General features: G+C 34.6%; 1 protein-coding gene across 1 annotated transcript in view; it reads left to right on the forward strand.

Moving 5' to 3' along the window:
* The window catches only part of KIF15 (kinesin family member 15), a 35,471-nt gene extending 20,259 nt beyond the window's left edge, over positions 1-15,212 (forward strand). Inside the window, exons 19-35 of the mRNA XM_054060511.1 lie at positions 428-533; positions 1,072-1,237; positions 2,608-2,758; positions 3,744-3,829; positions 4,252-4,324; positions 4,563-4,649; positions 5,465-5,569; positions 6,413-6,535; positions 7,728-7,874; positions 8,835-8,939; positions 9,221-9,385; positions 9,830-9,936; positions 10,438-10,510; positions 11,053-11,090; positions 12,687-12,852; positions 13,280-13,411; positions 13,715-15,212. Of these exons, the coding sequence (XP_053916486.1) occupies positions 428-533; positions 1,072-1,237; positions 2,608-2,758; positions 3,744-3,829; positions 4,252-4,324; positions 4,563-4,649; positions 5,465-5,569; positions 6,413-6,535; positions 7,728-7,874; positions 8,835-8,939; positions 9,221-9,385; positions 9,830-9,936; positions 10,438-10,510; positions 11,053-11,090; positions 12,687-12,852; positions 13,280-13,411; positions 13,715-13,801 (1,917 nt within the window). The 3' untranslated portion in view covers positions 13,802-15,212. The remainder of the gene's footprint in view (positions 1-427; positions 534-1,071; positions 1,238-2,607; positions 2,759-3,743; positions 3,830-4,251; positions 4,325-4,562; positions 4,650-5,464; positions 5,570-6,412; positions 6,536-7,727; positions 7,875-8,834; positions 8,940-9,220; positions 9,386-9,829; positions 9,937-10,437; positions 10,511-11,052; positions 11,091-12,686; positions 12,853-13,279; positions 13,412-13,714) is intronic.
* The last annotated feature ends 396 nt before the right edge of the window (positions 15,213-15,608 follow it).

The following is a 15,608-nucleotide window of genomic DNA, read 5'->3' on the forward strand; positions in this document are numbered from 1 at the left end:
TGTGATTGGTTTTGGCCAAGTTCATGATTTCTCGAAAACAGCAATAGTCACAAGGAAATTTTAAATTTTACAATGCTGAAAATACTACTTGCCTCAGTTGGAATGGTACTGAAATGTCCTCACTCTATAAAATGTTTACAAGTCTTCCTTAATCACTAGATTTGATTGTTTTTAAACAGATCTCAGCTCCTAATCTATGGGTTGCTTCTAAATGTACTTTTGAGATGAGATATCTTCAGTTATTTTGGTTTTTTTTTCTTGTGGACTTCTATGGATTTCAGTTTTGCCAAACATCAAATTTAAAGAAAAATGCATCTCATATTTATAAACAGCTAATGAAATTCTTCAATACATCGTTACTGCTACAGCTCTGACTTAGCCCCTCCTACATTTCCCTCCATTTAAAATTTTTCCTTCTCTTCTCAAGCTCCTTTCATCTGAAAGGAATGACTGGAATAAAGAGCGCCAGGAGCTTCTTGAACAGATAAAAACACTTGAAAAGAAATTTCAAGACAGTGAAAGCAAGACTGATAGTAAGTCTTGAAATTATATATGAGATTTTGAGGTGTCTTAATGTTTTGAACTAACAATAGCACATGCTGAGTAACTATTTGCTTTTTAGATATTAAAGTCATACTGATTTGATATTTTTTTATCTTTTTTAAAAGAAAAAGGTCTCTTAATGCTTGCAGAAAGCTTTTCACTGGGCAGTCTTGTACAGCATACAATATTGAAAATTGTTCTCTGTTCACTCTGAATGTGAAAGATGTACAGGTTTTTTTTTAAAAAAAAAAAAATATTAACTAAAAATAAAAGGTAAATCCTCTATTGGTCTATGGAAACGCAGCGATGTAGTCTTGAATATTTTTGATTCTGCCTGTACTCTTTAGTTCTTAGAGTCAATGTTTCATTGACGTTTTCCACTTACAAATCCTTATCCTCCAAGGTTAATTCCACTGAAAATATGTAAAGTTTTGTGAGACTTTTCTGGGATTTTCTGTAGTGTTACGTGTCCTATATCTAGCAGAGTTTTACAAATAACATGTAAAATATTTGTTTGGTTTTTTGTAGTATTAAAAAGTGAGGTCTGTGACTTGCGCATCGTACTGCAGTCTGCAGACAAAGAACTGTCTGCTGTAAAATTGGAATATAGTGCCTTTAGGGAAAAGCAAGAGAAAGAAATGAGTCAGCTTTCTGGTAGACATATGGATGTACAGGTCCAGCTGGACAGTGTCAGGTATGTTGGTAGTTTGGTAAAATGCCTTAACTTCCCTTCTGGATGCATCCAGTGATTTAATTGTTCTTTTCCGCATGTGAACTTGCACTTCATCTCTTATTTAAAGTTATTTTGTGTTTATATTCTTTGCTTATTTTTTTTTCTCAGTTCTTCCCGTGCCTATTTCAGAGCCACAAGGAAGAACATAGTGAAATTAGCAGAAAGAAAATATAATGAAGCTTCTTTAATTTTACTTGCTGTAGCATTTTCCCCTTAAATTAAATATACTTGTAATCTTACAGAGCTCCAAAAGTTAGGTAGCTGAAAAGGCATAGTTGGTTTGAGTTGGGGTTTTGTTTTTCCCAATTTAGTCTTAAAAATTAACTGTTACTTCCCAGTCTTGTCACGTGAAACAGGTGACATAACGATGCTGCTCTAAAAATAAAAGCAGGCAAGAAAACCATAAAAATAAACTGAAGCTTGACTGTTGAAGTCTGAAAAGCTCATTATGTGGTATGCAATAATTGGTATTTTATTTGGAAGATGAAAATCAGTGAGGTTTTTAATCATTAGTGCAACTTAGTGATGTTGTATTTTGTTGTTCATGGGTTTTGCATTTGTGATTCGTTTGTTTTTGGGTTTTTTTCCTGGAAAGCTTAACTGCATTATTGCATGATAGCTGATTACTTCAGCTGATAGCCGAGGTAATCTTTTTGAGTGATGCATTGTGAGACTGGGAACTTGGAGCTGAAATAAATTCAATGTTGTTGTTTCATTGATGCCTTCTGCGTTAGCAGAAGTACTGACTTTTTGGAGGGTGATCTTTCTATATACTTTCCATTAATGACATAATTCATAACACTTGTCTAGCAGCTCTTTTACCCCTATTTGCTTTTCACTTTTTTGAAAGATCAAATGAAAGAAATTTTCAGGGTAACAATTTAGAGGGAAATAACCCAGACATGCCCAGAGTATATAAAGACTTTGAGATAACCTACACGTCAGCTAAGCAGATGTAGGTACTTGGGGTCCTTTTAGCAGTCTTTTATTGATCAATCAGATAAAAGTTAAAAAAAAAAGTGAACACTATTATCAAGACGCAGTGACTGAAATTTCTATACAATGTTTTAAGAAGTAAATGATTTCTAGGGATCAGGAAGAGTACTCTCCCTTCTCTGCCAATGCCAGTTAAATTTCCTGTGCCCTATATTAATTTGGGGTTTCTGAGTTTAGAAAAAGTTATTATTTATGTCAGCCACTTCTTTTTAAAATAACTGTATTCTGTATATTTTCTGACAATTATAAAATATAATTGATTGGAGTATTTTTATAATGAAACAAAGTTTTATCTTAATATTGTGGGTGGGGTTGTTTGCTTTTTTTTTATAAAGGCTAGAGCACGAAAAGATTCTTGAAGAAAAAGCAAGCCTGCAGGATGACTATGACAATTTGCAGGAAGTAACGAAGTTTGAGACAGATCAACTGAAGCAGCAGCTTGAGGACAGAAAACAAGAAGGAGAAGCAATGAAAAATGAGCTTTGTGTAAGATAGACAAGGCTTTTAAAGGACTTTGTAGTTATTCATGTAGCCAGATTGTTTTAATTCCTGTTATTGTATCATTGATAATAAATTACACAGAAGTAATAGGTTTCCTGATGATCTGATTTGGAAGACATATCCAAAGTCTTTTAGAAAAACTTAGTGCAAGATATTTGCAAATGCAGGCTATAAGAAATATCCAATAGCATGATGATTAGTAGGTTTTTCAGCTGAAGAAATTGCTCTGGAAATGTTGAGGGAGATATGGGTTAATTAGTAAAGGAATAAAACTGCTTCAGAAAAAATCCCAACAACGCAATACTGGTGTGACCTTTCATCTCTGTGGTAGCTAAGACTAGCTTACTTATTCCATCTTTTACAAAGCGATTTCTTAAAAATTTTAATAGTAGATGTGATCTTGTTAAATTGATCTGTGCCTTTGTGGTGCATCACTGTCCTGTAATTTAGTTGATGCTGTCCTTGAAAGCCTGTCAGACTGCAGTGACTGCAAAACAGCAGTAAGGTTGCTCAAGGGCTTTTGCAAATTATTTTGCCTGCTTTTCTGCAGTGTACACTGTGCCTGCTCAGCAAGTTTGCTCTAAGTTTTCCTTTTTAGTGTTCAAAGGAATTATTATTTTAAATTCTTGATAGTCTAATATCTTGAACTGCTGGTTAGAAATTGAAAAGTACCCCCAATTAATTTATAGCTAAAAATCCTAATTTGTCTTTTCCAAGCCTTGGATATTGAGGAACATTATGGTTATATGAAATCATTATCAATGGCAGGTGAAAATAGCTCATTGTTTAGTAAAAAACAATAGTTTACTTTAGCTTTGTCCTGGACAAGTTCAAAAGATCTTTCTGTTTCCATCTAAGGATTTGTGGGAGTTTCTGTCATCTTGGGAGTTTAGATTTTTATTGTGGTTTAAATTATTCTGAAGATCTTATGTTGGAATTTGTTATAACAACATTTATTTTGGTATTCTAGAACCTCTTGAAACTCCTGAAAATGGAAAAAGAACATAATGAAAAACTAACATTACAATTACAAGAAGACAAAGAAAATAATTCAAAGTAAGTCTTAATTAGGGTTTGTTTTCATCCGATTTCATTGATTTTTTGTCTGTGCTAGTTTTTGCATTCACACGGGGATCCTGTTTGTAGAGGTGTTTTTCCCCACTTGGGTGGAGATAATTGCATAATGGGCTTATTTAATTTATCCAACTTACATTAAAATGAAGTGTTATTTTATTTAATAACATGAAAAATGTAATTTCATTACAAGTATAGTTCTTCATGTCAAAGATAAAGTTCCACCACAGATAGTATAGCTAGTAACTAAACTTAGTCTTGCATACCACTGAGAAAGTGATAGTTAAAGAACTCTTCAAAGAAAATTAAGTGCAGATAAGAATAAACTTGTATGACTTGATTCTTGTTAAAGCTCTCTTATGTTCTGATTATATTTCTCACTAGAAATATGTTTTCTTCTCCAGGGAGCTCTTGAAAGTACTTGAAGCACAGGTGGAGAAACCATCCTCTGAAATTGTGACACGGTGTGAGCAGCAGGTACAACAACAGAATCGAATTACTAAATCATGTGTTCATGGATTTCCTTGTGCATTTATAGCAGTTTCATTGATGATCTGACTGTTCTGTAGATTACCAGCAAAATAAATACTTTGTTTTGTTAAGTTACTGCTTAATTTTTCTGGTAAAATGAACAACTTAATTCCTTCCATTTTCTCCCATAGCTTTGTAAAACATACTTGAAAAGTAATTAAATCACAATTACGATTTCTTCTAGGAGGCAAAACTGCAGAAACTGGAACAGGAGCTGGCTGCTGCTGAAGAATTTATTGTTTCTTTGAAGAAGACAAATGATGCAGATAAGGTTTGGGCTTATTTATGTTACTGATGCCCAGTTTTGCAGATTACTATTCTCTATAGCAGAGATGAAAGCCCAGAGTCTTTGTCATACCTAGTAATTCTGTGAATCTAGGCAAATCTAGCCTTTTACTGTCTTGGAGCAGAATAGTAAGAAACTGGTATGCATTCAAAGAAAAACAAGATTACTTAAGGTTAAACAAAAAATAATCAAGGTAAAGCTGCCTACTGGACAAAACAGTCAAGGCATAAATGATTCATAATTCCCCTGATGATCAGCAGGGCCCTGCAGCCAGTGTTGTGTCATAATACACTAATAGAAAATATAAGAAAGGTGATATAAGAATGTGACTGTGGATATCTTTATTAATAAATCCAAAGCACTTTTACATGAAAAGACTGCTGAGGTGTCCTGAAAGCTTAAATATAGAAGTTCCCACAGTACAAGCATTTATACTGTATGTAAAACAGGCATAAGAAATCACATAGTGTTTACTTTCCAGCATGGTGCATTCGTAAGTCTAAACTGTAGTGCTTCTATTCTCCTATTAGAAACTCATGACAGCCTGTGACTAAATCAGAGGGCCAGTCTTTTCCCTTCTAGTGAACACATCAGGTTATTTAATTGATTATGTTAAGTGCTTAGAACAAAACCCAATGATTTAATGACCAATTTCCTGTTACTGTTTTACCTATGCATATTGAGGCCTCAATTTCAAAGGCTGGCTGAAATTTGGGATTGACAAATTACACAGCAAAGAAAGTCCAGTAATTAAATACATGTATACAATGTATCTGGATTAACAGGTTTTTGTGTTGCAGGAAGTCGTAACTGATTTGATGAGACAGATCCAGGAGCTGAGGTCTTCAATTAATCATAAAACTGAATCCATAGATGGGCTGACAAGAGAACTCAAGGACATAAGTGTATGTTCTGTCATTTTGAAGGACATAGTATAGTTTTTCAGAAATGGAAGCAATGACATGTCTTATCATGGGTTCTCAAACAGTGTAACTTGCTGAAGCATTTTAGAAGGAAGCTTCTTTGTTTTGACATGTTGAAACCTTCTGAACATTTTATGCCTAAGGCTGTCTTGAAAACTGAACTCTTTCCACGTGGTGGGTACAGAGCACTGTCTCAAAAGGGACCTATTCATATCCTGTAAACTACACTCAGCTGACAGTCACATTCAGATTTTCTCAGAAATTGGTGATTTAAGATCTCAACAATTGAAGCAGAATTGTAAACTCATTTTTGAGGGAGTGAATTTTTGTTTCTGATATTACTGTGTTTTACATCTCAGAACACAAGCATAAAGACCTAAAACCTGTGTATTTACATCATATTTACTTATTCATAGTTATTTGTTCTGTATGAAAATAGGTCAGGTCTGCAAACTGGTAGAGGAACCCACAGAATGCTTTACATTGTAATGAACTACAAATTCAAAAGGTCCTACAGACAAAATGTTGATGAGACATCCCTACATATCTTTGGGTTTTTTAATAATGGTCTTAGTGGCTAATATGTATTGTAGCGGTTAATATATTTTAAATTAAGTATTTTCCCATTTTTTACTCACTTCAAATACATAATTTGTACAATTTAGCATGTCATTCTGATTTTAGTCATTGACACTGAGACTTTAGGCATTTGTAGTTGCCATCATAAGATTTGTGGTATCCATTTATTTGCGTTATGTTTGACAGCTTTCTTTGATAACATGTTTTCTTAAAATAGTCTAAAATTTAATTTAATGCTTTTCATAGTGCAAGTATAATCTTGTTCTGGCTGAAAAAGAAGAAAGCAAAAGAATCATACAGGATCAGGAAAAGAAGATTGAAGAACTGAAGGAAACTTTGGAGAGACGACAGCTAGCTGATAACATTGAGGTAAAATCATTAATGTTGGTATATAATAATTCGTTCAACAGACCAATTGAATGTGTTTTTTCTTAAAATATTTGCATAAAACTTAACCTCATTTTAGTTCAACCTAAACTAGTTAAGCTGTTCTTAAAGGAATTTTTCATTAAATACCTGACAAATTCTGCTAAATTATTGCATTACTTGACATAAATGTTTTATAAGCTACTTGATGAAAACCTATGCTAAAAGCCTAGTTTAATTTTGTTAATGCCACTAAGGAGTCATCAACTGAATTTAATGGTAACTTCAGATGATGCAGCTGAGAAATTAAAATAGGTAGAAGAATATATTATGTTATTTATTTTCTCGGCCCCCACTGCTGCTATATTCAGTAATGTATTTTCTTTACTCATAACTTTAACTAAAAGCTCCACCTGCTGGAACCTGATCTAGGATGTGTGGTTGATTCAACTGCAGTTTTGCTTTTTAAAATTGTGACTTTCTTTTTTACTTCTTTTTCCTGTTTCTGTTCTCAGTATTGTTTCAGTGAACATGTCCATCAGTCTAAACCACCAGCCTCTCCTTACAAGTAATTCCTACAAGGTCATCTGTTATATATGCTTACTCCGATCATATAACACCAACGGTCTTCAGAGCCGTGTTTGCTTCTCAGTACATTTAACAGACTGTCTAACAACCATGTCTAAATTTGACATTCTGGAATCCTATCTGAGTTGCCAACCAAACTGATCACTTTCTGGTTTTGGTTTGATTTCATTTTTGTTTGTTTTTTCTTTTTTTAACTGAAGTAACAGTTCTTATTACATTGTTTTTTACCCTTGGGTGTACCTGGCTTCTGCTAAAATCATCATTACTCCTTTGACTTTGTACATCAGTTAGTAATTTCCTTCATGCTTTCTTGACTGGACAAGAAAAACTAATCCAAGATGGCATTTAAAATGCTAAGTACTGCTTCTTCTAGATTAACACGGCGTGTGTAGGTATGATGCCAAGACAATGGATATGGAAAACATGCTGAAACAAGAAATTTATAGATGAATGCTTGCTACAATTCATGATGAAAAAGTGGAGGGGAAAGGAAGATGCTTGTAGCTGTTAGCAGTCTTGGCAACAATGAGAAAACATCTTGGAACAACTGCTCTAGAGTATAATTTTTACATTTTTTTTTCTTTACTCATCCCATTACTTAAAATAGAGAGACCTTCTGTGTGAAGATTTGCATCATACCACCGAGCAGCTCATAAGACTGACAGAGGCCTCTAAGAAACATGATTCATTGCTTCAGTGTGCCCAGGAAGACATAAAAAAGAAAGAAGCTTTAATCCAGGAACTGAAAGAACAGGTAAAACAAGAAAATTCTGCTGATAAACTTCATGTGAGTGAGCTGTGATTAATTGTAGCTTCCAGAAAAGGTTTTACTTGCAAATTTAGAGCATCTTGTATGCAGTACTCTTGGTGAAGATCAATGCTCTTTCTTGTAAAAGCAAAGGAGTAGTTAAAAAGCATCTTAACAAACACTAGATAATTTTTAAATACTTTGGAAACAGTGTCTAGAGATCACAAAAATGTTTACTCTGAAAGCAGAGTAAAATTATCAGTACTTAAAATAACAGCATCCTGAGGTTATAAGTAGTGTAACAGAGGGGTTTACTTTTTCCTTTGCTTAACACTTATCCACAAACTATATGATTATGTAGTGGAGATAATAGTTGAGCTCTATAAATTAGGCAGTAAGAGTGAGAACTTTTGCAGACCTTATAGTTATTTTAAGCATTTGTCCAAATTTTAGCTCTGTCACAACTGTCATAGTGGTAAGAAATATATTAGTGTTGGTGAAAACTCTTAATAGGGATAAGTTATTTTGCAAAGAGTCCTTTTGTCATGTTAGCGTGCTCTCTTTGAGGAAACTGGTTAAATCTATACCACTAAAACCTATGTATCAAATCATGTTTTGGCCAGTAATGTTTGTGAACAAAGTTCATAATAGTTTTTCTGTGCTAGCAAGCCCTTTGAAAGGCCGACTGTGTTAGCAAGGCAAAAAGAATCAAATACCAACCAACAAGAACAAAATTCATATTAATTACACAGTGTATGTATATTTTCAAAAATGCTTGTTATATGCAACTATCGAATGATTAACAGTTGATAAGTAAATATAGAAAACAGTTATGAAAATAAAGTCTGAGGTAATCTAAAATAACTTGTGGTGTACTTAAGTTTGTTCAAAATAGAGAACTAGGTGCTGTTTCTTTAATATTTTGTGTATTATGAGCTAATTTAATTCTAATTGGGGTTTCTTAAGCTGGACAAAATGACAGAAGAACTGGAGAAGAGAAAGAATGAATATGAACTAAAAATGAAGCAAATAGATTGCTTTGTGGACTCCTCTTCAGTAACATTTCCTCAGGTATGGCATTTGAGAGAAACATTTTCATTGTAATGACTGTTAAAACTTATTGAAAAGGACTGAAACTTTACATCAGGGCTTGGGGCTGGGGGCAGAAGCAACAAAGTATCAAGAATGGTCAAATCCCATTCACCTTGTTAGTAACTTAAATGTACCATTGATGATTTGTCTGCTAGGAATCTATAAACTTATGTCTCTAAGTATTAAAACATTTAACCAATACATAGGGGAAACAGTTCTTCACTAATGGTTTTTGGGGTTTGTTTCTTTTAACTTGCCAGTGTCCAAAAACTCCTCCCAATTTTGATGTGAATTTGGCAAAGCTCTTGGAAACTCATGAGCAAGAAATAGCTGATAGAAGGGCTTCTGCAATAAATCTGGAGCACCTTGTATATGAACTGAATGAAGAACGAAGTGCTAAAAATGATGAAATTCTAAGGCTGAAGGTACTATGATTTAATCTCTACAGGCAATTGGTAAGGTTAAAATAAGATGGAATACAGAGCTCAGATTTTTAATAAGCTCTGCTTAGTAGTGTCCCCATTAAAGGAGGAAGGCAGTTCTCGGTCTTCTTTTTACCTAGGCTGGTAACAAAGGGTGACGCTTGAGATACCCAAACATCTCATTTTCCCAAGGATTGAGTTGTTTCATGTTTATGAATATCAAATGGTAACATAACTTTTGCTGATGAAATTGTTCTGAATTACTCCAAATCAATTTTCTAATGAAACTGTAAATGGAGTGGTGATGCAGATCTTTGCCAGAGAACTGTGCTTGTTTTCTGAGGAAGTTTTTTGTTCTATTTTATTCAACAACATGATCTACTAGAAATGAAAACAGGAATTGCAATTTCATCATCAAATAAAATGTTTCAAATTTCACTTGCTTAGGAGCAATTAAATGAGATGGAGAACTTGCGTCTGGAAATGCAGATACTGATGGAGAACAATAGGAATTTACAGAGCCTTGTAGAAGCTCAGAAGCAAAGCAAGAACAGGTAGAGTAAAATAAAAAAAACTGTCTTAGCTTGAAGCAATTGAGTGAGATAAATTTACAGGTTTTATTTGAACTACAGTCTTATGTGTTGTTAGTATAATTAGAGATTCACTCAGCCTTTTCTATGAAAATTTACTGTCTTGTAGACTTTTATTACCTTTAAATTACAAATTCTTAAATACAACAAAGTTTTATAAAGGAAATGGAAATAGTGTCAAAGAATTACATGCGTCGCCATTTCTGTCTAACATGCAGTTGTATAGTTACTACATTTTTAATTCCTATCACTAAAACATTAGTTTCTCTATACTGTAACAAGGGAAGATGTGATGTTCTTGGAATATGAAATTTTAAACACTTTCAGAGTTGTTTCAAGATGTTCAGTGTTCTGGGTATGAACGTGTGTCAAGACAACTACACCCATTTTCTGGTTTAATCTGAGTAAGATGTTCTTAAGACTGCTTACTCTGTGAGAAACTTTCCCCATTCTTGAACTTCCTAGTGATCAGAAACATCCTGATGTTCAGTACCTCAAAGAGAAGGAGGACGAGATTGCTGAAGAACGACTGGCTAAGGTATGTTACCCTTTTCATGCAGCACTACTTTGCTGTTTCCCTACTTTGTAGTATTAAACATATTTTCTTATATTTCGTGGCACTGAAACAAACATTGATTTCTAGTGAATTCTAACAGATTACAGAGCATAGTACTTGGCTCTTAAGGTTTCTGTCTTGGTCTAACAAAAATGAATTCAGATCACTAAATCTGACTGATCCCCACAGAGTTGGAAAGTGAAGATTGTGTCACTTGCAATGTCAAGGCTTTGCCAAAGGAAACTTAATGCTGCAGCAGAGATTGAAGGCAAAATAATCTCCTGTCAGAGCTCTGCTGTGTATGAATGGGCAGAAGTATTGCTGTGAGTCATTTGTTCTGGCATGAAATTGGTATTACATCCGTATAACAAAGAGATGAACTTCTAATGAATGCCAGAGATGTGAGTTTCTGGGCAGTAGGATACAGAATGGGATACTTGGCATCAGTTAAGTGACAAATAATTTTACATATATATATGTATATTAAACATTATTAATGTAACTAATATTTTGAACTCTTACAGAATAAAGCAGTGGAGGAGATGATGAAAATCAAAGCAGAGTAAGTTTAATATTCTTCAGTGAACTGGAGACTTGTATTAAAATCATTAATACCAAAAAGGTATATTTAAGCAATGGGAATTCAAGATCTGAAACTAAAAGATGCAATTTGGAAATGTTGATTACACTTCGCAAGGCACATTGTGTTCTTACCATCCCTCATCAGTAGGTGGTAGTAGCACCCATTACTGTATTTTCTGAAAGGGTAGCATTATATCAGGCAAATACTCTAAAATAGGTGGAACAACAGAGAAACTTAAATTGGAAGGGACGTTTTGAATTGTTTAAAATTGTCTTTTTTTAATTCCTTTACATACAGTGATTTCTAAGCAAATTTTTTTGAAATAATGTTAATTTCTTTATTGATATTATAAATATTTTATAATTTTAAACTTAATCTAATACTTCACTTTTTATTCTGTTTTATTTTTTGCACTTTGGCTTGAAAAATTAAAATTGTTTATTGTTAGAGGACTCCTAGATCACATTTGCGCTATTGTGCAAGTAGTCCTTGAAGTTCAAGTGGTTTGCACTTGGATGGATAGTAGTGAAGGGATAAAATACTGAATTAGGAGTTGAAAATCAGTTTGAAATTGTTGTTCCTGTTACTCTTTTCCTAATCCATTCATAGTGGCTGAATCTCCTAATGGTTGAATTCTTTACATTTAATGAAATGCTTTCTATGTAAGTAGCTTCTTCTAAGAAGACACGGTCTTTTCAAAAGTAATTGATACTAAATTTTCCAGAAACCTTAGTTTTGATTAGGGGTTACTTTGCTCTTCAATGTGTTGGGTTTTCATACCTGTCTGGTCTCTGAAGTACGCTTTATAACAGTGCTACATTGTCTTATGGGAATAAATAATGTACAAAGAAGAAAAAATTATTTTGTCATCAAGAAAATGTCTTGACAAATGCAGCAAATGAATGCTGGTTTTATACCATAGGTCTTAAACACTGGTGAAACAAAACTGATGATAAAAATACTTTAATGTATGCAATACTCAGACATGCAAAATGACTGAAGTTGATATAATTAGAAGACAGGCTGCTAAGTTTGATGGCATGCTTTCGTAGTCTGTGAGCTCAATGAATAAAAACATATTCAGTAGACAGGACGTCTATCCAAAGCGGTGGTCCTTCTGCTATGAGGCCAAACAAGCTCAGGCCATCTCTGAGCTGTTCAGAGACGTTTCCGAGCAACAAGGCTGTTGGGCAAATGCCATACACAAACAAGTAATTTATGGGAAACTTGAAGAGCAGCGGAGTTCATCTGGCAAATTTACACGCCTTAGATGAATTCTTAGCATTCTTGTAGGTGAGGTGTCTGTTTTCTTTCACAAGTGCACTTGTATGTAAACAACATATTTCCCAAAAAGAAGAGCAACTCCGAAACACTAGTGAAGAGATTGTATCAAACTCAAGAGTTGTGAAGCAAAATGTAATTTTTCCTTTTGTTATCACTCAGTTCTAGGGAAATTAAATTGTCTTAAAATTATATTTTTAGAAGAGGCTGCTTGCATTTCTGGGGATGACTTAATAATTCTGTTGTATGCCACTTCAGATTTTTTAATACTGTATGATGCTTTTACATTCACAGATTAGAAGAGACCAAAAATACCCTCAAAATCAAAGAGAATACTTGTCTTGAAATGAGTCTGGAGATGGAACGAACAAGAGCTTTGGAGCTGAAAGCATTTCATGAGAAAGAAGAAATAAGATCAAAACTGGAGGAAACATATGAAGAGAAAGACAGAATTGGAAAGGTTCTATACATATAAATTTTTTTGTTGTCTTTACAGCTGAATCTTATTCAGCAGAGGTAGAGCTGTTGCTAACCGGACAATATTCTTAATTAATTAGCAATCAAAGACTATCTCTGAAAATGTTTTGTCTTGCGGTGTAGTTATATTCTAATGTTGTTTGCTGCACTAGTGGAACTCTGGGTACGTAAATCACTGTTGCAATTCTTAATACAAATCAAGTGATGCTTTTGCCCTATAGAGGGATCTAACGTAGTACCCAAGGACACGTAAGACAAATACTTTTTTCCTGAATGAACCAACTCTTGCATCATGTGTTACAACAAGCTTAAATGTTAGTATCTCAGTAGTTGTACAAAAGCTATTTCTTCTGAAAAGAGATGGGGAGGGGCTAGAGTTAAGAGGTACGCGATGTGTTTATTAATTACAGGAAATCGACTTGCTGAGGAAGCAAGTTGACTGTCTTGCTGAGGAGAACGGGAAGTTACTTGGTCATCAAAACCTAAACCAGAAGATTCAGTATCTTGTGAAACTGAAGAAAGATTACGCTAAACTTACTGAGGTGAGTTGAAGAGTAGAATACAGATGAAGTCATGGCCTTATACAGGAGAGAGCTAAGCTTTGAGAATGAAAACTACAATTCTTGCTCCTCTGTTGGAAAGTAATAAATAGCTCTCAGTTTATGCAGTTGTGTAGGTCATGGCTGATCTGTCTCCTCACAGGCCTTACCAAGAATCGTCCCGTTTTATTTCCTCAAGTACACAATGTATAGAACACTTGAACAAATGTCAATACCACTTACTTAGAAATATGAAATAAGTGAGTATAATTTTCTTAATACGTCCGTATTTTTTCTGTTTTACAGGAGACTGAAAAACTACGAGTTGAAAATGCTTTTTTGAAAGAATCAAGAAAATGTGACACATGTAGACACCAGGATCATAGGCTATAATGACACAAAACTGCAGAGCCATGGTTTTTAAAGTGTACAGAATAAGCAAAAAATATTTGTCAAACTTGAGGTTTGCTGTAGTCTCAGACTAATCAAGTCTTTCAGTTACTGTTAGTGAAGAAATTTATTCCAGCTAAGTGGGCAGCTTTTAGTGACCTTCCTATAATTTTTCAAAATCCAATCTTGTGTTGGTGCTGGGAGATACTTCCTTGAAACCTTTGTGCCTGCCAAGGAAAAGCTTTCACACTGGGAACACCCCTGGATTTTTGTTTCTTTGTATGTTCTTTTATTCAGGCTCTTACCTCTTCTGAAGTACTACATTTCCACCAGAGCCAAGTCTTTAAAAGTGTAATTCTTTATGATTTTTTTATTGTTGTTGTTGCTAAACATAGGAGGTTTTTACTGCTTTAAAGTCAGTCAAATTTATTAACTTTTTTTAAATAACCCGTAACTTTCATATTGAATTTTGTTCAATAAAGCACAAATGTGAATTTAGTAATAGACTTGTAAATAGTACTATAAATACCTTTATGGTTTGTATTCTTTTTTTTTCTGTTTGAAATTAAAATGCTTTTTAAATGTTTTTCCTCTAGTATAAACTTAATGCAGACTTCGAAAGAACTTCCTGCTAATGTAGAAGCATTTTGCAACCATTTTCTTGTGAAACAAAAGTCAGAAATGTTAAACAAGATCTGAAAATACACAGGACCTTTTTAGGAGGATAACGCAAGTTCCTTTAATTGCACTTAAACTGAAATTTTTATTATTGGAACGCAAAACACCGATTTATATGCCAGTGTCAAACACCTGGGTGTTTTGCTTTTTTTTTTACTGTCAGTAATACAATAATTCAATTTTTGGCAACTTTGAACATTGCTACTTTTGCCCACAAGTGATGGGGCAAAAGAGAACACAGACAAAGATGTCAAGTCAGCTGTAGGATACCTTGAGAATCTCCTCGGCATTTGTCTGAGGGAAAGAATTTCCTCCAGCTTCTCTGTGAGTTCCAGAGTCCTTATCCTGTATGCTTGTTTCCTCTTGAACTTCAGTGTGGACTGTGAAAAAAGCTCTCAAATTGGGGAAGTTTTTTGTTCTGCAGACAAGTAATAATAGAGAGCAGAAGTAACTAACGATGATTACTTAGCAGTCTAGAGGGGTTTGTCTTGGACCACACAACTGTTGTATCCTGTGGACTGCTTTTTTTCATTGTTGTTGCCATGTTCTGAGCTTACAAATGTTCCTTAAAGCCTCTGTCTGTCTTGTATTACTGTTTTCTGACTGTTTCCATGCAAGCAGGGTTTTCTGTCCCTCCCTTGGTGGGAAGGCATGGTCCCTGCTGCACGTTGTTTACACGTGAGCCTGTCTCTGTGTTGTCTGTCTACAGTAGGACTTGCATTGTTCTCTTTTTATAAGAAATAAAGTCTTTGTGTATATAAATTGTTTATGCATCTAAATTGAGTGTATATATATTTACTGTGTATATAAATGTTGGAACGGGTTTAGAAGAGGGCCATGAAGATGATCAGAGGGCTGGAGCGCTACCTGAGCCTTTGAGCAACCTGATCCTAGTGGAAGATGTCCCTGCCCAGGGCAGGGGATGTTAGAACTGGATGATCTTTAGGATCCGTTCTAACCCCAACTAGTCCTATGATTCTTTGAGAGCCCAGCTTAGGGCTGAGCTCCTCTGTCCCACCTGGAGAGTCTGTATCAAGCTAAAAGTGATACAGTGCTTGCAGAGCATCAGGGCAGGGACCTGAGCTGTGTGGTCCGGGGGGGAGCTGTGGGAACCCAGTAAATCAGCATGACT

This window comes from Cuculus canorus, chromosome 2, assembly GCF_017976375.1.
Source record: "Cuculus canorus isolate bCucCan1 chromosome 2, bCucCan1.pri, whole genome shotgun sequence".
Lineage (NCBI taxonomy): Eukaryota > Metazoa > Chordata > Aves > Cuculiformes > Cuculidae > Cuculus > Cuculus canorus.